This window comes from Dendrobium catenatum, unplaced genomic scaffold (assembly GCF_001605985.2).
Source record: "Dendrobium catenatum unplaced genomic scaffold, ASM160598v2 fragScaff_scaffold_1034, whole genome shotgun sequence".
NCBI lineage: Eukaryota > Viridiplantae > Streptophyta > Magnoliopsida > Asparagales > Orchidaceae > Dendrobium > Dendrobium catenatum.
This window is the reverse complement of record NW_021319496.1, coordinates 235,265-258,643: the sequence shown is the minus strand read 5'-3', so window position 1 is coordinate 258,643 and position 23,379 is coordinate 235,265. Positions and strand designations below refer to the sequence as shown.

At 32.8% G+C, this 23,379-nt stretch overlaps 1 protein-coding gene across 1 annotated transcript; it reads right to left on the bottom strand.

Moving 5' to 3' along the window:
* Positions 1-14,653: 14,653 nt before the first annotated feature.
* LOC110115986 lies at positions 14,654-15,253 on the bottom strand. Its single transcript, XM_020849411.1, has one exon. The coding sequence runs from the start codon at positions 15,251-15,253 to the stop codon at positions 14,654-14,656; it is 600 nt and encodes a 199-aa protein (XP_020705070.1).
* Positions 15,254-23,379: the final 8,126 nt, after the last annotated feature.

Genomic DNA, 23,379 nt, shown 5'->3' with positions numbered 1-23,379 from the left:
ATGATTCAAAAACTAAGTCTACCTAGAAGATTTTTTGCTTTTTATCATCTGCCCCTTTCACAATTTGCTTAGCTTTACCCTTTTCCTTTGCATGAAGAGTTCTCAATTTAGCGCACTAATTTTTCATATGTCCAAGTTTCATACATTCAAAGCAAATAATGTTAGTAAAAATCTTAACATTCTTATCATTTTTACCTTTGTTCCACTTTTGTTGATGCTTTTACTTATTCTTTAGTAGGCTTTCTAACTTGATTGTTAGATCATCACATTATCATTTACTAAACAACTTTTTTTTGAGTCTTCAATTTTTAGCATTATCGTTTCACCTCCATCCAAACTTTTTGACTCAAACTTTGCTTGTAAGCAATGAGTGAGCCAATCATATTATTAATAAAATAATCATTCAAATGTTCTACCCTATAGCATTAATTAAAAGGAATATCTATTTTAATTCTATTTATAACACGTGATGGTACATAATAACCCGTTAGAATCATATGCCACATTCGATAGTCAATTGATTTCAAGAAAGTTGACAAACAAGGTTTTGAAAAATAAAAAAAATATTTTCAAATAAAGGTAGTCGGGTGATTGAATATCATTCTGAAATATTATAATTACAAAAGATAGCCATGTATTAAAATTTAAAAGTTTTCAAAAACTTGATTTTATGATTCCTGTTCTTATACAACTTGAAAGTTTGCCAGGGTTATTAAGCCCTTAGGGTAGTTCTTGAGGCTAACTAAGAGAGCGCGGGGGGGGGGGGGGGGAATTACATATGTGTGAATTGCATATTTAAGAACTTTGTTAAGTAAAAGAAAAATCTTTTTATATCTTGCAATAAAAATAAATTAAATCAATAATAAAAAGATTAATTAGAGATTTTACCCAAGCAGTTAATTGCAATAAAAATAAAAAGAAAAAAAAAATCAGACAGGACACACCATATTTATAGTGATTCGATACAACCTGACCTACATCCACTCCTCAGAGGCACTCTCTGAGTATTGCACTAAACCATTAGTGACTCTTCTTTATCCCCCATAACTAGGCGAAGAAGCACTTAGAAAATCACTTTCACCTTCCCTGATGTGGCAGAGTATCCAGGTCCTTTGACACCAAAGAGATATTCTTCTTCCCAAAAGATCCTTCAAGAAAAACCTTGAATTTGATGGTACTAAAGTGCAAGCTTGCTGGAGCAATCATGTGAAACCCCCTCCACACTCCCTTGAAACTCCCTCCAAGGATCTTCTCCTTCTCTCAAGCTCCACCCATTCCTCTCTTCCATTTATGTTCTTTCTTCAAGTTTTCTCTAGAAGAATGAAGCTTCTATGGCTGCCAAGGACACTTACCAAGTGCCTTAATAAAGCATAAATAAAGGAATTTAAAAAAACCCTAAAATTAATCTTAGCGGTGAAGTTCATCTAGAACGATCTCAGGATTGTCCCGTAAGATGTTCTTAAAAAGAATACTTCAGAAAATCCTACAAACGCAATTCCGGTGCTAGTTATTATCCTAGATGATTGCAGTATAATCAAATATGATGTGCAAAAATTGACTTGATAGTCCTGGATGATATCAGGATAGTCTTGGATGATTAGTTTAAATTTATACATATAATCCAAGATGATTTTTTGGATCATCCTAAATGATTAGAAGAAATATTATGCTATTTTATCTTAGATGATTTAAGAAAATCAAATATGTTGGTAAACATCATCTCGTATGATATACAAAAAATCCAAGATAACTTGATTGAATAATTTAACCATAATTAATCCTCTAATAACATGATCAATTTATACATGATTTGTATTGATAGTTAAGGATGATCTAGATCATGTGGGACGATCATAACAAAATTTTAATCTTAAATCCTTATCTAAATTATCATTGGAGGCTATTTTTCTAGATCATAATTAATCATCCTGGACGATTAAAATCATCTAGTATAATTAGTTCAATAAGCTGATTATCCTGGATGATATAAGTTGTATAATACGATTAGTTCAAAATGTGAACTTCTAGTTTTAACTTAATCTCACTCCCCATGAGTGTGTGTGTGTGGATGGTCACCAAGAAAGCATACACCCTTATAGAACTTAACTTAAGAAATAAAAAATACATCATTGAGTATTACAAAAATTGTTACAAAATAACTTATTCTACCCAATCTTGAGCCTTAAATCTTTATTAGATTATGCATGGTATTCCAGATAAGTTAGTACACAAAAAAATATATATTATAAATATAAATAAACAACAAGATGTGAGCCATAATATTTGTTATCATAAAAAATATAAATTCATAAGCTCAAGTTGTAACATACTCGAGCTATAGTGCCTCTTTCTAGGTTTGAATGATGTATGCTGATCTTATAGACTGTGAAACTCTAGCATTATTAGTGGTTTTTTTAATTTTTTTTTAAAGCAGTTAACTTAGCTTCTAAAAACTTATTTACATCTTTAAGATTTGAAATTTCTATTTTTAAGGCATCCTCACCATCTAAATCGATTACAAGTGTATCTAATTCCGTATATGCATTTTCTAGCTCAACATGTAAATTTTTTAAGGAATCATACTCATTTGTTAAATAAAGATGCTTTGTATTAAATGACTCAAAATCATCCAACAAAGTCATATGATTGTTATCAAATGTAGAATAATCTTTAATCAAAACACCATGCTCTTTTTGTAAGTTTAGAATTCCCGTTTTAGGCTAGCATCTGATTTTTTAAGCTTTTTATAAGATGAATGAATTTTCTCTAAAACTTTAAGCAATTGATCGTATGTTAATTCACACACCTCTTCTTGGTCAGAGCGACTAAGATGATCATCCACTATCAAACACAAGTTTAGCATCTTCTCTTTAACATTAGTTTAAGAGGAGTCTGATTCAAAATCTGCCGATAAAGCCTTTTGTGTTCTTAGCTTTTTCTTCTTAAACTTGGGTTTCTCCTTCCTCTTCTCCTAGCTTGGGAAAACCTTAAGTATAAGGTAATTAGCTTTTACATGTCCTGACTTTATGCATTCAAAGCAAATAAAATCAAAAGAACATTTTGAATTCTTTCTATTTTTACCTTTGCTCAATTTCTAATGGAGCTTTTGCTTCTTTTTCAAAAACCTTTTGAATGGCCTTGTAATTAAGGCAATATCATCATTCTTACAACATGAAGTATTAGTGTTAATATCATTATCCTTTAAGGCTACATTTTATTCTTCTTTTTCTCCTATGCATTAAGTCTTCTTTGGTTCATTCCTTGCTCATAAGCAATGAGTGGTCTATGTAAGTTATTTGAAAGTTTGTTAGTGTTTTTAAGCCCTTATGAAGTGACCCGAAGCTAACTAAGAGGGGGGGGGGATTGGCAGTTTTAAAAATTTGTAAACAAACAAAAAAATCTTTTGAAACCTTTTTGAATGTTTTAAAATAAATAAGATTAACCCATCATGTAAAAGCAATTAATAAAATAAATTAGAGATTTCAACTATACAATCAATCATAGAAATCAAAACGCAAAATATATAGTTCAGGAATAAAATAGAAATAACACACTAAATTTTATAGTGGTTTGTTCAACATGACCTACGTCCAGTCCCCAAATCATCTCCTCTAGTTGTTGCACAAAAATACAGTGTCTTTCCTTTTTCTTCCATAGTAAAGTGGAGAAGCACTTAAAAACTCTTTTAACTCATTTTGCCTTCTCCTAAAGCATGCAGAGAACCATGACTTATTTTGCTTCCTCTTGAAGAAGATAGAGAACCTAAACTCCTTTGCTTTCTCCTAAAGCACATAAAGAACCCTTATCTAATGCTGACAAAGACCTCCCTAGAGCCACCAAGGAGCAAAGGATGACAAATGGAGAAGATGACTTGAATCCTTGCTTGGAGAAACCTTTGTGAACACCTCATAAACTCCCCTCACAAGATTCTCTCTCTCTCTCCCAAACTCTCCCTCTCCTTCTCTATGCTCTCTCAGGTCAAGAGAATAACAAAAGATGCTCTCATTAACAAATAAGAGATCTTATAAAGAAGGCCTTAAAAATTGCCCTAATTTTTAACTTACCATCAAAAATTGACCAGAATGACTAACAAATTGTCCTGTATGATTAGTGCAATTCAGCAATTCCAACTAGGATTATATGGGTCTACTGTATGATTATAAAACATATTTATTCTAATCGCCCCAAAAAATGTGGACATCATCTTATATGATTACTTCAAAATCATACGTATCATCTAGTAGATAGTTCAAGACATCCACAAGATACATGTTAGACGATGAAGATATATAATTGGTCATCCAGGATGATGCTTAGGTCAAAATGACTAGTTAAAAATTAGAAATTATCTTCCAGCAGATAGTTCGGGTCATCCAAAAGAAACATCTAGATGATGAGGAATTATAACTGATCATCTAGTATATAGTTTGGGACGTCCAGGTGATTCGAGAGAAGACTAAGATTTTTCTTACTGATTGACCAAGACGATCCTACAATCATCTAGAACTATATAATCAATCAATATAACCAAAATTACTTGACTAATTTAGGCATAATTGTAATTAATTTTCTAGGATGATATGGGATCGTCCTGTATGATTAGAATAATGTTTTAAAAATAAAATTTTTCATAAATTTTTTTGGAGGCTGAGTATTTTTTATTTGAGCTTATCATCTAGGAGATGGGAGTTTAATCCAGGATAATTGGCTTAAGCAAGTTTACATGACCAAGATGCCATAATTAGGGGTTCTATTTTTAACTAATCATCCAAGATGATATAAAATCATCCTGTATGATTTGATCAAAAGCAAAAAAACTCCAACTCACTAAATTTTAACCCTTAAGTATGTGTGTGCAAGGTTACTTAGTTTCAGGATCCATCAAGATACATTTGACTCAAGAAAAGGTAAAAAATGCATTGAAATAGAACTGACTCAATTTTTATCTATATGATATTAATCTTATTAACATTCCAAGTGAACTTGTGAACCTAAAAGGTTAGTGAGCTGGGTACATAAAATAGATATGTATGAATGAAAATAGTCAAGGAATAATAATGTTTGTTACCATAAAAATCATAATGCTTGGGTACAGATCTGCAACAATCTACTTCGTTTTTATGATGAGAAATATTATTATTAAAATAATTCAAATTACATATTATTTTTTTTTTAAATTATTATAAAAAAACAAAACATAAGATAAAGGAGATAAATGCAAGTAAACAAAAGAAAATTTTTCTAAAGCAAGCAAACGATACATACGATTCAACACTAACACTACTCCCCTTTTTGACATCACAAAAAAGGAGAAAATAGAAAAATAGCCACTAAATAAAATAAAGTATAGAAACATGTACAAAAAATCACACAAAAATACTAAGTCATTTATAAGTACGAAGGACCTTGATTAGGTGAAGGAGGTGGTGGTGGTGGCTGAAAGAAATTATGAATTGAAGCAAACTGCTCGCAAAATTAGACCATATCCTAGTTGTGATACTACTTTTGTTGGGATACATATGTATTGAAAAGATCAGCATCCACTGCATGCTATTGCTCCTGTACAATGATGTTGGAGTCAAACCTGGCTTCCCATTGGTCAAACCTCTCCACCAATTGATCTAGCTGTGACTGCTGGAGGATAGGAACTAGTTCAGGAATAGCCTCTTCCTCTGCTCCCTCAGCCTCCTCATACTTTTGATGGAGGTGAGTGCTTTGAAGGATGTTGAAGGAGTTATTAGTGGAGAAGACAGGTTGGTCATTTGGTGGGGTAGGATACTTAATGTTGTATTTTGTTTCAAGAACATATGCAATAATATATCCTAGGGCTAGGTTTGGTTTCTTCTTTTGGCCGAGATCCTTAATGCTATTCAAGTGTTCAATGTAACAAAAAGAAGATCACTAGCATTAAAATCCTTACGAGCCATGATAAAATAGGTGGTGAGTGAGAGTAGAGCAATGTGAATATGGTCACCAGCTTTTAGAATCACAGAGGTTCTAAGGACATGTTGAATGGTCCTAACATCTTTAACTAAAGAATTGGAGGCACCGTCATGAAAAGTGGTATTGTTGTGTCTCAAATATTGACTGATAGGGCTCCAGTTGAAGTCAATATCTAAAGCTATGATGTGAAGTTTATCGCTAGTGGTGGAAAGTTGAAAAAGTTGATGATAGTCTTGATAGATGATTTCTACAGATCTTTTATTGACATAGGATTGCAGCATAGTATATGTAGAGTTAATTAAAAGATTGGCAAAGATTTCATACCAAAGCTCATAGTGTAAAAGGAATGCAAGGTCAGATTGAAATTAAGTGCAGTATGAGCAAATACATTTAATACTGAATAAGTAAGAGTGTGGGGATTAATAATCTTAGACGATGTAATCCCTATCATTTTGTATCAGAGATAAGAAGCCTGATCTGCTACCTCAGTGAGTTGAGGGTCGACAGTTTCCCTCTAGGAACTATTAAGCATTTTAGAATGCTTTCCACTAGTTATTGAAAATATGAGGGAGAGGAAGTAAGGATTAAAGAAGTTTATTGTGAAGAAAATGGTTCAAAAACAACGATTTATAAATAGTCGGCCAAATCATCCAGGAAGATCATGGAATCCTCTAGGATGATTAGGAGCAATAATGACATCAAGGATGATTGGTCAAAAAGGTGGTCATATCATCCAAGAAAATCAGACAACATCCAAGATGATTAGACATAGGCGATCATCCTGAGGAGTCAACTAGTACGATTTTTTACTTTAAGAATCATCTAGGATGAACATGTGGATCATCAATGATGAATAAGTGGATAATCCAGGATGATTGGCAATAATAGATTGTACTTGATGAATTTAAAATGTCTAACCATTTTACCATGTGGATCATCCAAGAAGAACAAGTGGATCATCAAGGATGATCACTAATAATTGAGACAGAATTTGATCAAATCATCCAAGATGATGTGGATTGTCCAGGATGTTCTCAAATAAAAGAGTATGATAACCTATCAGATGGATAATGAATGATAAATTGATGATATCGTTCAAGATGATAGAAAATTATCCCAGACGATATAAAGAAAAAATGGAAAATTTTGATGACAGATAAAGGTGATTGGAAGAGCTCCAAAAATAAAATAAATAAAAGGAAAAAGTAACACTTAAGAAAAAATAAGTAAAAACATAATGAAAATATTAAAAAGCATAAAATTAAATTTTTTTTCAATCAATACTAGACAATGAAAATTTTTTTGTGATTGGATTAAAAAATTAGTAAAAAAAATAATTAACATTACCAAAATCCAAAAAATGGTAAAATAACCTGTCCTGTTAACCCCAGCTCAGACTTTTTACATGACAAATAATCTTTTGAAAAAAATGATCTAACTCAAAAACATAGGATAAGAAAAGTGATCCATTCAAAACTTTATTCCAGAAAAATATCTTATAAAATAGTATAGCAAAGTAGTTTGTTATGATCATGAGATTCAAAAATCAAGTCTTTGAAAATATCAAGTGACACATGAATTATTCTATTATTTAAAAGTTTGAAAGAGAAGGAAGCTTATTTTTTGTGATCTCATTTTATACCTCTTGTTAGTTATTTAGTACACTTTACGCATCTTTGATTTTTGATGTACTTTGTGTATTTGCGGTCGTTGTGCCACTTTTCAACTTTTCTTTTTGGGCTCATTTTATGTCACCTGTTATTTTTGTTAGCTAGCTCACTTTTGAAACCTTTAAAGACTCTCAATTATGTGATATCTTTTAGATAATAGAGAATAAAAACTCACTCTCTATTATAAAATGGATTAGACCAGAAAGTAGAATCATATTCATTTGATAAATATAATAACATGATAAAGAAAGCCTTAAAGTAATGTAATAACTGTGAAGATTATTTTTGATATAGATTACTGTAAGAAGATAGAAAAGATCTCAATTTCAAAATCTAATTGTTAATTTGAAATAGATTTTCGCTTAGAAAAAAAAATTACTCTACTGAAGGAGTTAGAGGAAGGGAAACAATCAACAGTGTTTGTTCCTTTAACTGATTTAGGGCTGTCAATCACTATTTAAGAAATTTCAAATGCAAAAGCAAGGTAAAAATGTCATTCCAACAGTGATCAATCAAACAAAATTGAAGTGAAAAATAACATAACACTGAAAATGGAAAATAGGAACACATAGTCAGAAACAATCATGCAAATAAAAATAAAGGTGAGATCAGAAAATAAAAAGATTTAGAGTTCAGTAATTAACAAGTTCATGCATTTATGTCAGTGTTACCTAATCTGGTCCTTAAGATGCTAAAAGTTTCAAAGGATAGTGGTTTAGTAAAAATGTCAAATAGTTAGTTTTTAGTTGATACATGATGTTGCTTAATGTCTCCTTTAGTGACATGATCCCTAATAACGTGATGTCTTATGTCAATGTGTTTAGATCTAGAGTATTGAATAGGATTTTTAGAAATGTAAATGACACTAGTGCTATCAGATAGAATTGACATTATGCTTACAAGTAATTCTAAATCTAAAATTTATTACTTTAACCAAAGGACTTAGGCCACACAACTTTCTAATGCTATGCATTTAGCTTCAATATAGGAAAGTACAACTGAGTTTTATTTTATGCTAGACCAGGAGACTAAAGATAATCTTATGAATTAACATACTCTAGAGGTGCTCTTTCTATCTACCCTACATCCTATAAAGTATGAATCAGAATATCTTATAATCTCAAAAAAATGCTATAACTTGGGTTCCAGATTCTTAAGTTTTGGGTTCCTAAGAGATATCTAAGGATTATCTTAACGACAGTCAGGTGGGACTCCTTTGGATTAGCTTGAAACCTAGCAAAAAGATGAACACTAAATATTATATCAGGTCTGCTAGCTGTCAAGTAAAGGAGTGATCCAATTATTCCTCTAAATTTCTCTTTATCAATTAATTTCCATTTAATTCTTTTTGTAATTGAATATTAGAGATCATGGGACTATTTATTGGCTTAGTTTTATCGATTTCATATTTCTTCAAGATGTTCTTATTGTATTATGATTGATTAAGAAAGGCTCCCATTTGTCTTATGCTAAACCATAAAAAATAGGACAATTCTCCCATCATACTCATATCAAATTTCTTACTCATTATCTTAGAAAAATCATCACATAAATGTTTATTGGAAGAACCAAAAAGTATATCATTAATATAGATCTGAACAATGAGTAATTCATCTCTTACTCTCCTGAAAAAAATTGTGGTATTTATGCGCCCCTTAGAAAACTCCCTTCCTAGTAGGAATGTGTTAAGCCTCTCATACCATTCCCTGGGTGCCTATTTTAATCAATATAAAGCCTTTTTTAATTTGAAAATATGATTTGGAAATTGAGAATTCTTAAAACTTGGAGGTTGCTCTATAAACATATTTTCTTTTATTACCCCATTCAAAAAGGCATTCTTCACATCCATTTGGAAAAGCTTAAATACCTTATAACAGGCAAAGGCTAGTAGCACTCTAATTTCTTCCAATCTAGCGATACAGGAAAAAGTCTCCTCAAAATCAATTCCTTTTATTTGATTATACCTCTTAGCCCCCAATTTTTCCTTATTCCTAACCACCACATTAAAAAAAGGCATTTTCAAAACATATTTTCTTTATTACCCTATTCAAAAAGGCATTCTTGACATTCATTTGGAAAAGTTTAAATCCCTTATAATAGGCAAAGGCTAGGAGCACTCTAATTGCTTCCAATCTAGCTATAGGGGAAAAAGTTTCCTCAAAATCAATCCCTTCTATTTAATTATACGCCTTAGCCGCCAATCTTGCCTTATTCCTAACCACCACATTAAAATTATTCATTTTATTCTTAAAGACCCATTTTGTTTTTACTACACTTTGATCCTTAGGTCTTTCTACTAGCTCCTAGACATCACTTCTAATAAATTGGTTTAGTTCCTCTTGCATAATTAGGATCTAGAATTCATCAGAAAGGACTTGATTGATGCTGATGAGTTCAGTCATTAAGATGATGGTAGAGTGGTTAAAAATTTTATATGTCAATGCCTAATTCTAACACCTTTAGAAGAGTATCCTAAAATCAATTATTTAGAATGACTCGAAGAATATCTTCAATCTCTAGAAAAGGTGTTTTGAGGTTCTACCCCTCCCTCGAGATTGGTAGATTCTACTCCATGCGTAATCTCACCTACTTTATCAGTATTTTGAGGTTCTATCATTTCCTCCAGATTTGTAATTTCTACTCCTTGGGTAATCTCAAATACTTCATCTTCTTCTTAAACTCTAGACTTCTCATAATTAAAATTAATAAATACTGCATGAGTAATCTCCTCCACCACTAATGCCCTCTTATTAAACAGTCTAAAGGATTTCCCTACACTTAACTATCCTAAGAACACTCCATCAGATTTTGGGTCAAATTTTCCTAAGAGTTATTTCCCATTATTTAGAATGAAAACCATACAACCAAAGACATGGAGGTGAGAAAGGTTGGGTGTCCTACCCTTAACGATCTCATTGGGTTTCTTATTTTGTTTGGATCTAATATTTACCCTATTCAATACATAATAAGTTGTGTTCATCACTTATGCCCAAATGTATTTTGGAAGTGAATATTTAATAAACGTGGCGTTAGAGGCTTCCACTAAGGTCCTGTTCTTCCTTTCAGCTACTATGTTCTACTGAGGGGTCCTAGGTGTAGAGATGTTATGGCTAATCTCTTGCTCCATAGAGAAAGTTCCAAATCTCTCATTTTGAAACTCTCCACCATGGTCACTATAGATAGTCAAGATTTCACAACCGAGTTTTTTTTTTAATCCAAGTGAAGAATAATTTAAATTTATTGAATTTATGTGACAAAAATCTAATCAAAGTAAACCTCGAGTAGTCATCAAATATTACAAGTCCAAAGACCTTTCCCTTTAAGCTTTCAGTATTAATAGTTCCAAATAAATTTTTGTAAAGGACATCTAAAGAATTTTGATCAATGGCCAACTTTGGTAACCAGAACATGACACAAGGGTATTCTATTACTCATCCACCCTTATTTGATAATATACCTTTTTATTTCTAGAAAACTTGCATGTCAACTTTTTTATAATCTATAGATTATCATATGCGGATGCTTGTAAAAGAAGGTTATTTTGCACCAACATGTGAAATAAATGGTATCAAAACTGAACTTCCATTTTTTCAATGGAATTTTGATTATAGGGATAGAGCACAACTTAATGCAAAATATTTTTTTTTTAAAGGAAATGCAATTGCATTGAATTAATTAAAAACCAAGAACAAACAGCAAACTAATAGAGATCTTCCTTCAAACTACACTCTTCCATTATAAGTTTAACAAAGGAAGGAGGAAGAGAGCTCTCACTAAAATCATTCCAAATGAAGTCATACGAAAAGGAAAGGTTAACACAAATATCAGCTACCCTATTGCCTCTTATGCTAATACAATTAAAAATGATATTACTCCCATACCTTAACCCAAAGAAGTCTTCGTCTTCCTTGATTCCAACCTTATTATTTCCTTTGCTATACAATTCTTGAAGAAAATGAATAACATTTTTATTGTCTCCTTCGATGATGACACCTTTGGCTTCATCCAAACAATTGTGTAACAAATACTTCAAAGAATAGAATGAATAAAGCTCCAATTGAGAAATATCCCAATGCATTCCATAGAAGCCAAAAGCACGAATCATTCTTCCTCTATAGTCTCTTACAACTCCTCCAATTCCAGCTCCATAATTGCTTTTTAGTGCAGCATCAATATTGATCTTGTACCACTCGGGTGGAGGATGCCATGAATCAAAAGACAATCCAAAGGATTGAAGAGCATCCCAGTTGTCCGAGAGTAAATTCTTCCTTCTATCAAGACCAATCAAGCTAATAACATTGGAAGCCAATGTTAAAACAGTATCTTCCTTCTTACCGTGCTTTAGCTTATTTCTATCATTCAAAGAAAACCATAATAAAGTAAAGTAAAGCTTTATCAACCCAGGATTCTTCTCAAGACTTTTTTTAGCTTCTTCTAAACAATGTTGAAATGAATCAAAGAATGGAACTAGAAATCCCCAATCACGAAGAACGCCAATAACTTTATGAAGATTGGGACACTTTGTAGAAATATGATCTACATCTTCAATACCTCCACAGCCTCTTGGACATTTGTTATCAATAGATAATTTTCTTTTGAATAAAAAATCAGAGGTTGGAATAGAATTTTTACAAAGCCTCCAAATGAAAAATTCCACCTTTGAGTACAGATTCAATTTATGAATCCATAAGTAAGAGCTCCCCTCAAGAACCTTAGTTGAGTCTTCTTTGATCATAGCAGCAATAGATTTTCCAGTCAATTTGTATTTTAAATCCATAAAATCCTCATCTCCTTCCTTAATAATAGGAATGCTAGAAATAACACAAACCAATTCTTTTCCAAAGAAAAGAAGTAATTTTTCAATGTCCCAATGGCCATCCAGGTTAAAAAAATTCAAAGTTAAATCATCTTCATCAAAAGGGGCGATAAAAGCAGGCCATTTGAGAAGGATTTTATCAAAAATCCATATGTCTTTCAAGACATTAATTCGCATCCCATTTACCACATTCCACCTTATAATTTTCCTCATAGATTTCCAGCCACTAGCAAATATTTTCCAAGCCGTAGAACCTCCTTTAATCACTTCTTTCTTCCACCAGTCTTCACCATATTTGATTAATAAATTTCTATTTAGGAAGGAGTTAGGAGTAGAAACCAGATTCAAAGAGAATTTCGCTCTCAGATTTTGAATACTGTTGACAGCAGAATGAATCCCCCAGCCACCGTTTGCTCTTGGCTTGCAAAGCTCATCCCAAGCTATATAATGCATTCCCTGTTTACCATCTTGATTCTTCCATATGTAATTTTTGCATAAGTTTTTGAATTCCCTCAACACACTAAGAGGGATTAAGGAATGAGATATTAAATAAAGAGGCAAATTGCTGAAAACCGAATTGATAAGCACAAGCTTTCCAACAATAGAAATATATCTATTGCTCCAAGCATTTAAAGTCTTCAATGCTTTATCCAATAGAAATTGAAAATCAGTCTTTTTTAGTCTTCTCAAAGCTAATTTAGTACCCAGATAATCCATGTCCTCAATCATCTTGAACTCCATAATTTTTTTGATCTTTTTTTTTCATTCTTCTATCAACATTTTTGCTAACAATCATGGAAGATTTTTTAAGATTAATCTTTTGCCCTGTCCATCCACAGTAGTTGCTCAAAATGATCTTCATCTCCTTGATACTACTGATCTTAGCTTTAGAGAAAAGAAGGATATCATTTGCATAAAGCAAATGAGAAATAGCATTACCAGAAGAAGCCACTTTAATGCCTAAATCCTTCCCTTCCTGATTAAAAGCATTAGAAATCAATTGGGAACAAAGGATAAAAAGAAAAGGGGATAATGGAAATCCCTGACGAAAACCACTCTTCCCTTCAATCCAATTAGTCAAGTTCCCATTGATGATGATAGAAAATCTGGGCTCAACAATACATTCCAAGATAAGCCTAATGAATCTTTCAGGAAAACCCGAGCTCTTCAAAACTCCTTCAAGAGTGCTCCAACACATACTATCATAGGCTTGTTCCATATCTATCTTGATGGCCACCATACCTTCTTTTGATTTAGAAATCCTTATTTTATTAAAAACCTCCTGAGCCAAAAGAATATGTTCTAAGATGCTCCTCCCTTTCATGAAGGCAACTTGTTTTTCAGAGATAAGTTTATGAATAACCAACAAAAGCCTATTTAGTAACACCTTAGCAACAACTTAGTAGATGGAGTTACACAAGCTAATAGGATGAAAATCTTCAGGAGATAAAGGATTAGAAATTTTAGGTATCAAGGCAATAAGAGTTTCTTTCCAACTAATACTCATGATACCTGATGTAAAAAATTCTTTTATTGCCTTGCAAACATCAAAACCAACAATTTTCCAATAGTGTTTGAGAAAGGAGTAAGTGATACCACCATGTCCCGGTGATATGTTGTTGCCAAGCCCTTTGATAGCCTCCAGGATTTCCTCATCTGAAATCTGTTTTTCCAGCATAATTCTGTCCATCTCATCTAGAACATTTACAGGATTCGGCCATTTGTCCATACAACATTCCCTCTACTTCCACTTTTTTTGAAAAAACTGAAAAAGAATTTGTTTTAACACAACGGGATCTTCAGAAATGGCACCATCTACATCTTTGATTTGAAAAATCCTTTTTCCAATCCTCCTAGAGTTAGCAAAAGAATGGAAAAATTTAGAGTTAGAATCGCCTTCCACAATCCATTTGGCTTTAGCTCTTTGTCTCCAATAAGTATTGAGTCTAGAAAGAACAGAATTAAGTTTAAAAACTTTAGATCTGAGCTCCCAAAGTTTTTCATTAGATAACCACCCAACCGAAGCTTCTTCTTCTTGAATAAGAGAAATTTATTCTTTCAACTTCTCCTTTTCTAAAGAGAAATCCTTAATCCTTGCCTTGCTCCAATAAAACAAATCCTTCAAAGCTCTTCTACATTTTTTTTTGAGAATCTCCATGTCATTGCCTTGGAAAGTCTTTCTCCAAACTCTCTGAATAATAAGAGAGGAAGCTTTGAAAGAAATTCACACATCTTCGAATTTGATAATCCCAAACTTTTGAAATGGATTATCAAGGATCTTCAATACAATAGGGCAATGGTCGGACACTACCCTTGCAAGATGTCTCACTACTGCATTATTTATCATGTTGATGGCAATATAGTTTAGGAAACATCTATCCAACCTCTCGAGTATGTGATCCCCTCCTGATTTGTTATTGCACCAAGTGTATTTTTGACCAACAAATCCCACATCATGAAGGTCATTCATATTTAAGAAATCAGCCATTTCTTTAGGGCCTTGAGAAAAAGCAAATTTTCTTCCACCCCTCTTATCATCTTGTGACAAGATGCAATTAAAATCTCCCCCAACAATGAAAGGAAGCTTTCTATTGGACATCTCATCCAGATTACTCCATAGTTCTCTCCTCTTCATAACATCTTTATTGCCATATACGGTAGCAATCATCCATTCCCCCTTATCGAAGATATTGAGATCTCCAATAATACATTGATCGTCTTCCTTCAAAACTGAGAAACAAGCTACATCAGCTCTCCAAAGAATCATAATTCCACCTGATAGCCCTTTAGATGGATAGATATAAAAGTCCCAATCATCACCCATAATGTTATTTAAAGAAACTTTATCAAAAGAATTGATTTTAGTTTCCACCAAACCCACAAAAAAGTATCATGGTCTTTAACTACCTCCTTGAGATATAGAGAGGCCTCTTTCTTCTTGGCCCCTCTACAATTCCAAAACATTATGGAATTCATTAAAATAACCTTGGGGATGCCCCCCCTTCCTTCCTCTTGTTACCTCCACCATCAAAATTCCTTCCTCTTGGAATGTTCTTTATAGGGCCCAGAGACTTCAGCTCCTTAGCTAATTTAACTTTGCTAGAATCACCAATAGGAATTTTATTAGCTCCCAACTTAATATTTGAAAAAATATTTTTGCCATTATCAGCATTGTCCTGCCTTTTATTCGAATCCTTACCGGATTTAACATCAGTTTCCTAATACATCGGTCCCTCCTTGTTATCCTTAGAGAAACAATCTCTGCCTTCTTCAACTTGATTGCTCTTCTCTATAATAGGCTGCTCCTTGTCTGGAATCAGCTCTCCTTCTTCTAATTGGTCTTCATTACTCATAACTGGATCTTCTATTGGGGTGATAAATCTGCCATCAGCTCCATCATTTCCTTCTTCCATAGTTACGTTTTCATTTCCCACCTTCTTAACAAATATAGCTTTGCTGGATTTGACTGCAATGCTCTTATGAAATGGCTTTCTCCCTTTCTTATTATAGACAAAAATCCATGGTCCATACGTTGGTTTATATGCAGCAATATGCTCTTTAATTCTGCTATCAACATCTGAAGTAAAGCTAGCTCCCAATTTATCAGAGCCGGATTTATTATAGATTTTACCACAATCATTCATCAGGTGCCCAATAACTCCACATTCTAAGCAAAGGTTGGCTACCTTTTCATATTCAACTTTTTGAAAAAACCTCCTTGAGATACTATCCACCCAAAGGAGACGATAACTTCTTGTTCATCTTTGAATTAATCTTAGAATTACCAATAAAGGAAGGAGGTCTGGTCGCCGGCAATTGAGAAGGCCGGCGACTCTCCGCCGCCATCTTCTCCCGCCCTTTTAGAAAAGCAGGAACAAAAACCGGGAAAGAAATTTGAATTTCTCTGTAGTTTCTCTCTCTAACCGAAAAACCTGGAGTTTCTCTCTCTAACCGAAATGCACACAGGGCTCCCAAAAAAATATAAATGCAAAATATTTGAACTACTTTTTCTATGCACTGAAATATGAAGATTACATGTATGTCTCAACTTATGCTACTGGTAAAGAAATATGAGATATATTATGTGTTACTTGTGAAGGCATATGTGAATTTAAGCAATCTAGGTTAAATATTTTACTTCATGACTATGAACATTTTTGCATAAAACCTAGTAAATCAATATCTAAAATGTATATTAGGTTTAAACAAATAGTCAACTCCATACATGCCTTAGGTAGAGAACTAACAAAAAAAAAATGAAAAAGTGAATAAAATCTTGAGATGTTTACCTTCTTCCTTAAATTCTAAGATTACTCTATAACTGAGTCCAAGGATTTGAATGTTTATTCTATAGATAACTTACTTGGATCATTCATTGCTTAAGAGTAAGGAGTGAACCAAAGACAACTTGATGCAGGAGAGAAAATGAAGGAAAAATTGTAGCCTTAAAGGCTAATCATACATATACTAATTCTTCTGGTTTTGAAAGTGTTGACATTATCTTAATTACTAAGAAATTTAAGAGCTTATTAAGGAAGAAACAAAAGCACCTTCAGAAATGGAATAAAGGTAAGAATAACAATAATTCTAAAGGTTCTTATGATATGATTTGCTTTGAATGTAGGAAGTTGTGATATGTAAAAGCTGGTTGACTGAAACTTAAGGCTCACCCATGCAAGGAAAAACCTAAATTAAGGAAGGAAAAGAAACAAATCAAAAAAATGCTTTATAGACAGATTCTACATTTAGCACCTTTGAGACTAAAGCTAAAGAGGAGACAACAAACTTATATTTTATGGTGGATGAACATCTCGGTCATTCTAACGAGGAAGAGGAATGTGAATTAATATATAATCAATTGCTTAATTATCTTGAGAAAATTCATTAATATGTATAGAAAGCTTAAAAAATTGCATGCTAACCTGAAACTAGAATTTCTTAACTTATAAAAAGAGCATGAAGTTTTTGATTAAAGACCATTCTACACTTTATAACAATCACATAACATTATTAGATGAATTTGATGCTTTGGATAAAAGTATTCTGTATTAACTAATGAGAATGATTCCCTGAAAAGTTTAGATGTTGAGCTAGAAACTGCATATAAGGACATAAATACTCTTGCTACAGATTTAGATAGTAAGGAGCATGCTTTGAAAATAAAAATTTTAGTTATTGAAAATTTGAATAAGTTTTTAGAAGCTCAATTAACTGCTTATAAAGAAAATAGAAAACTACCCATAATGTTTGAGTTTAACAATCAATCAAATCATCATGTATCATTCAAACCTAGGACGAGGCAACATAACCCAAGTAGATTAGTAAACCCTTTTTCTGGTGTAAGATATTTTTCATGTCGCATGCTAAGTCATATTTTCCATACATGCACTATTCACTATAGAACACATTTGTTGTGGAGACCCAAATTGCATGATTCAAACTCTGTCACACCTTCATTGCATTATTCTTTCCATAAGAAGGGACCCAAACTTGTTTGGGTTCGTAAATATAATATTTGATGATTTTATAATTGTGCTCTCACACAAGACCTCATGAGATTATGTTGTACCTGGATAGTGGATACACATGCCATATGACTGGAGATGCTAATCAATTTATTTTGCAAGAGGTAAGGGCTAAATGCAACGTCACTCTTGGAGACAACACCACCAGGGAAGAGGTGGGTACAAGTATAATAGAAAACTCAAAGAACCTTTTGATTGAAAATGTTTTAGTTATTGATGGCTTGAAACATAATTTCCTCAGCATTAGTCAGCTTTGTGATAGAGGCTTTAGCATAAAATTTTTTCTAAAACATATGTATTATAAGCTTAAATAATAAAACTAATTTGCAATAAAGAATGATTAATAATGTCTACATGCTTGATTTAAATAATATTGAATATGCAGATTCTTTTTATTTAAAAAACTACTGTTGATAAGTCTTGGTTGTGGCATAGGAAATTATGTCATGCTAGCATGAAAACACTTAGAAACATAACCCAAAAAGACTTAGCAAAAGAAAGTGGCATAGGAAATTATGTCATGCTAGCATGAAAACACTTAGAAACATAACCCAAAAAGACCTAGCAAAAGAAATTCTCAAGCTTAAAATGACTGAGTACCACCTATGTGATGTATGTCAACTAAGGAAAATGTCAAATCCTCTTTCCATTTCATTAAGTTTTCTAAAACTTAATTTTATGAATCCCGCTTTGATACAACTTGAAATTTTTTTAGATTTTTTTAAGTCCTTATGAACTAGCCTAAGGCTAACCAGGGGGGTTGAATTGGTAGTTTTAAAATTTCATAAATAAATAAAAAAATCTTATTGAAACCTTTTTGAATATTTTAAAACAAATAAGATTAACTCTTGATATAAAAGTAATTAACAAAATAAATCAAAGATTTCTACCATACAAGAAACAACAGAAACTAAAATGTAAAAAATAAAGTGTAGGAATAAAATAGAAAGAACACACCAAATTTTATAATGGTTTGGTTAACTTGAACTACGTCCACTCCATGGAGACTCTCATCTAGGTATTGCACTAAACCACAGTGCCTCTCCATTTTTTTCCCATAGCAAGGTGGAGAAGCCCTTAGAAACTCTTTTTAGTGACCCTGGTGAGGCAGAGAACCTTGACTTATTTTACTTCCTCCTGAAGCAAGCAGAGAAACCCTATTCCTTTTGCTTCATCCGTAAGCAGATAGAGAACCTTGATCTAATGCTAATGAAGACCTCTCTAGAGCCACCAAGGAACCAAGGATAACGAATGGAGAAGATGACTTAAATAGTTTCTTGTAGCAACCTTTATGAACACCTCATAAACTTCACCTAAAAAGATTCTCTCTCTCTCTCTCTCTCTCTCTCTCTCTCTCTCTCTCTCTTTCTCTCTCTCCCCCCCAAGCTCCCCCTCTCCTTCTATAAGCTCTCACAGGTCAGGATAATAGCAAAAGATGATCTCATTATTAAATAAGATATCTTATAAAAAAGGCCTAAAAATTGCCCTAATTTTTAACTTGACATCAAAGATCATCCAGGATGATTGATATATCATCCTGCACGATTAGTATAATTCAGCCCTTCCAACCAGGATGATCTAGGTCTACTGTATGATTAGAAGACATTATTTATTCTAATTATGATAGATAATGCAGGTATCATCCTGTATGATTAGTTCAAATTCATACATATTATCCTGCAGATAGTTTGGGACATCCAAAATATACATATTGGACAATGAATAAATATAAGTTATCATCCAGGATGATGCTTGTATTGTCCTATATGATTTATTCAAAATTAGTGACTATTATCCAGGAAATAGTTTGGGTCATCCAGGAGAAAAAACTAGATGTTGAGGAATTATAATTTATCATCCAGCAGATAGTTCGGGACATCAAGGTGATTTAAGATAAGACTAAGGTTTTTCTTACTGATTGTCTAGGATGATCTTGTGATTTTCCAATATGATATAATAAATTAATCTAACCTTAATTACTTTTCTTAATGACTAGACTAATTTATGCATGATTGTAATGAATCTTCTAAGATGATATAGAATTGTCTTATACGATTAGAATAAAATTCTAAAAATAAAATCTTGCCTAAATGAGTTTAACAGCTACGTATTTCTAATTTAACCATTTCATCCATGACGATGGTAATATCATCCAAGACAACTTGCTTAAGCAATTTTACATGACCCAAATGTTGTAATTAGGGTTTTTATTTTTGTCTTATTGTCTAGGATGATATAAAATCATCATCTATGATATGCTAAAAACTAAAAAAGCTCTAAATCACTAAATTTCTCCCCCTGAATGTGTGTGTGCAAGGTTACTTAGCTTCAGGATCAACAAAGATACATTTGTCTCAAGAAAAGGTAAAAAATGCTTTGAAATAGAAATTAAAGATTGAATCAATCTTAATCTACCTAATCTTGAGGTCCTTGATGTTCTAAGCAAACTTGTGGACATAAAAGGTTAGTGAGCTGGGCATATAAAATAAATTTGCATGAGTCTTAGTAGTCAGGGAGGAATAATATTTATAATCATCAAAATCATAATGCTTGGGTCTATATTTGCAACATTATATATATAATGAATATTCAAATCCTTGGATTCAATTATAGCAGTAATCTTAGCTTCAAAGGAAATATGAAAATATCTTAAAATTTTCTTAACTTTCTCATAATTTGTTAGCTCTCTTCCTAAGGTATGTAGGGAGGTAACTTTTTGTGTAAACCTAGTGTATATTTCAGTTATTGACTCTCTAGGTTTCATGTGAAGAAGTTTGTAGTCATGAAATAAAATATTTAACATAGATTGCTTAACTTCACTTGTGCCTTCATAAGTATAGCATAATCAATCATAGATTTCTTTACCAGTTGTGTAAATTAAAACATGCATGTAATCTTCAGATTTTAGTGCATAGAAAAAAAAATAGTATAAACATTTTGCATTAAGTTATGCTAGATCTCTATTATCAAAAGTCCATCCAGAAAAAAGAAAGTTGAGTTTTATTGACATTAATTTAAAATATTGGTGTAAAATAACCTTCTTTTATAAGAATCCACATGCGATGATCTATATATTGCAAAAATATGGACATACAAATTTTCCAGAAATCAAATATTATATTATCAAGTAAGTTTAGTTTAGTAATGAAACACCCTTTTCCATGTTTCTATTATGAAAGTTAGACATGGATCTTTAATTCAAAGTTTTCTAAAACTTGATATTTTGAAACCCACTCTAATACCACTTGAAAGTTTGTTAGAGTGTTAATCCCTTATAAACTAGCCCGAAGAAAACCAAGAAGGTGGGGGGGGGGGGGGGGGGCGGGGGGGGGTTTTGGTTGAGAGGCAGAGGGGTGATTAGGTTTTTAAAAAATTTCTTAAACAAATAGAAAAATCTTTTTGAGATTTTCTGATATTTTCAAATAAACTACTTTTATCACAAGGCGGAAGCAAAATCATTTCACAAAAATAGAATTATGATATTTCAACTACACAAATAATCAAGAGTAAATAATATGAAAATAAAGTGTAGAAATAAAATAAAAACAACACACCATATGTTTATAGTGATTTAGTCAACTTGACCTACATCCACTTCCAGAGCCTCCCCTCCAATTATTATATTAAAACTATAGTGTTTCTCCTTTTGCTCCCATAGCAAGATGGAGAAGCCCTTACAAAATCTTTTTCACCGACACTTATACGGCAGAGAACCCTAACTCCTTTTACTTCCTCTTGAAGCAGGCAGAGAAACTTGATTTAATGCTGATGAAGACCTCCCTAGAGCCACCCTGGAGCCAATGATGATGATTGGAGAAGATGACTTCAATCCTTGCTTGGAGCAACCTTTATAAACACCTCATAAACTCCCCCTCACAAGATTTTTCCTCTCTCTGAAGCTCTCCTTCTCTTTCTCTAAGATCACTTAGGTCAGGACAACATCAAAAGATTCTATCATCATCAGTTAAGAGAGCTTAAATAAAAGGTGTTAACAAAACACCCTAATTTTTAACTTACCATCAAATATCGCCTAGGAAGATTGACAAATTTTCTTGTACGTTTAGTTTAAATCATCCCTTCCATTTAGGAAAATCTAAGTTTCCTGTATGATTAAAACATAATGTTTATTCTGACCATCCTAGATGATGTAGATATTATCCTATACAATTAGTTAAAAAATATATATTATAATTTAGCAGATAATTCAGGACAATAAGGAGATAAATTTGGATGATATAGATATATAACTGATCATCCAGGATGATATAAAGATCATCTTGTATGGTTAGCTCAAAAATAGACTTTAACATCTAGTAGATAGTTCAGTACGTCTAGAAGATTTAGGAGAAAACAAAGGTTTTTTTATAGATTGTTTGATATGATTCTGTGATCCTCGGATGGTATGATAAATCAATCTTGCCTTAATTACTCTCATAATTATCATATCAATTTAGGAATGATTTTAAGGTGCTCTAATACCACTTGAAAGTGCTTTGATACCACTTAAAAGTTCGTCAGGGATGTTAAGCCCTTATAAACTAGTCCCAAGGCTGACTAAGAGGTGGGGGGGGTGGGTGAATTGGTATTTAAAAATTTCTCAAAAAAAATCATAAAAGCAACCAAATAATCACCATAGAAAATGAAGTGCAAAAATTAAATATGGAAAAATAATAAGAAATAACACACCAAATTTTATAGTGGTTTTGTCAACTTGTCCTACGTCCACTCCCCGGAGCCTCTCCTCTGGGTATTGCACTAAACTCAGTGTCTCTCCTTTTGCCCCCACAGTAAGGCAAAGTAGGTAGTACAAAAACTCCTTTCCCTGATGAGGTAGAGAACCCAACTTCTTTTGCTTCCTTCTGAAGCAGGTAGAGAATCTAACTCCTTTTACTTCCACCTGATATAGGCAGAGAACCTATCTCCTTTTACTTCCTCCTAAAGCAAGCGGAGAACCTCAATCTGTTGCTAAAGTTAACCTCTATTGTGAAAGTTCGTTTGGGATGTTAGGCCCTCTTGAACTTAGTCCTAAGCTAATTAAAGAGAGAGGTGAATTGGAAAACTTTAAAAAAAAAACACAATCCAAATCACCACAATCAAAGTGCGGAAATTAAAAGTGCGGAAGCAAAAATAAGAACACAAGATTTATAGTGGTTCGGTCAAACCTTGACCTACGTCCACTCCTTGGAGGCACCCCCCAAGTATTGTACTAAACTAGTGTTTCTCCTTTAGCCCCCACGGCTAGGCAGAGAAGCCCTTACAAAATCACTTCCACCTTCCCCGGTGCGGCGGAGTCGCCGGGTCCTTTGACACCAAAGAGATCTTCTTCTTTAGTGAACTTACCTCGAGACGAGCCTTGAATCCGATGGTACTAAGGTGCGAGTTCGTCGGAGCAACCGTGTGGAACCCCCTCCACACTCCCTTAAGT

Coding starts and splice junctions, on each gene's coding strand:
- LOC110115986 (XM_020849411.1), bottom strand. CDS start 15,253: ATGGGTGATGATTGGGACTTTTATATCTATCCATCTAAAGGGCTATCA.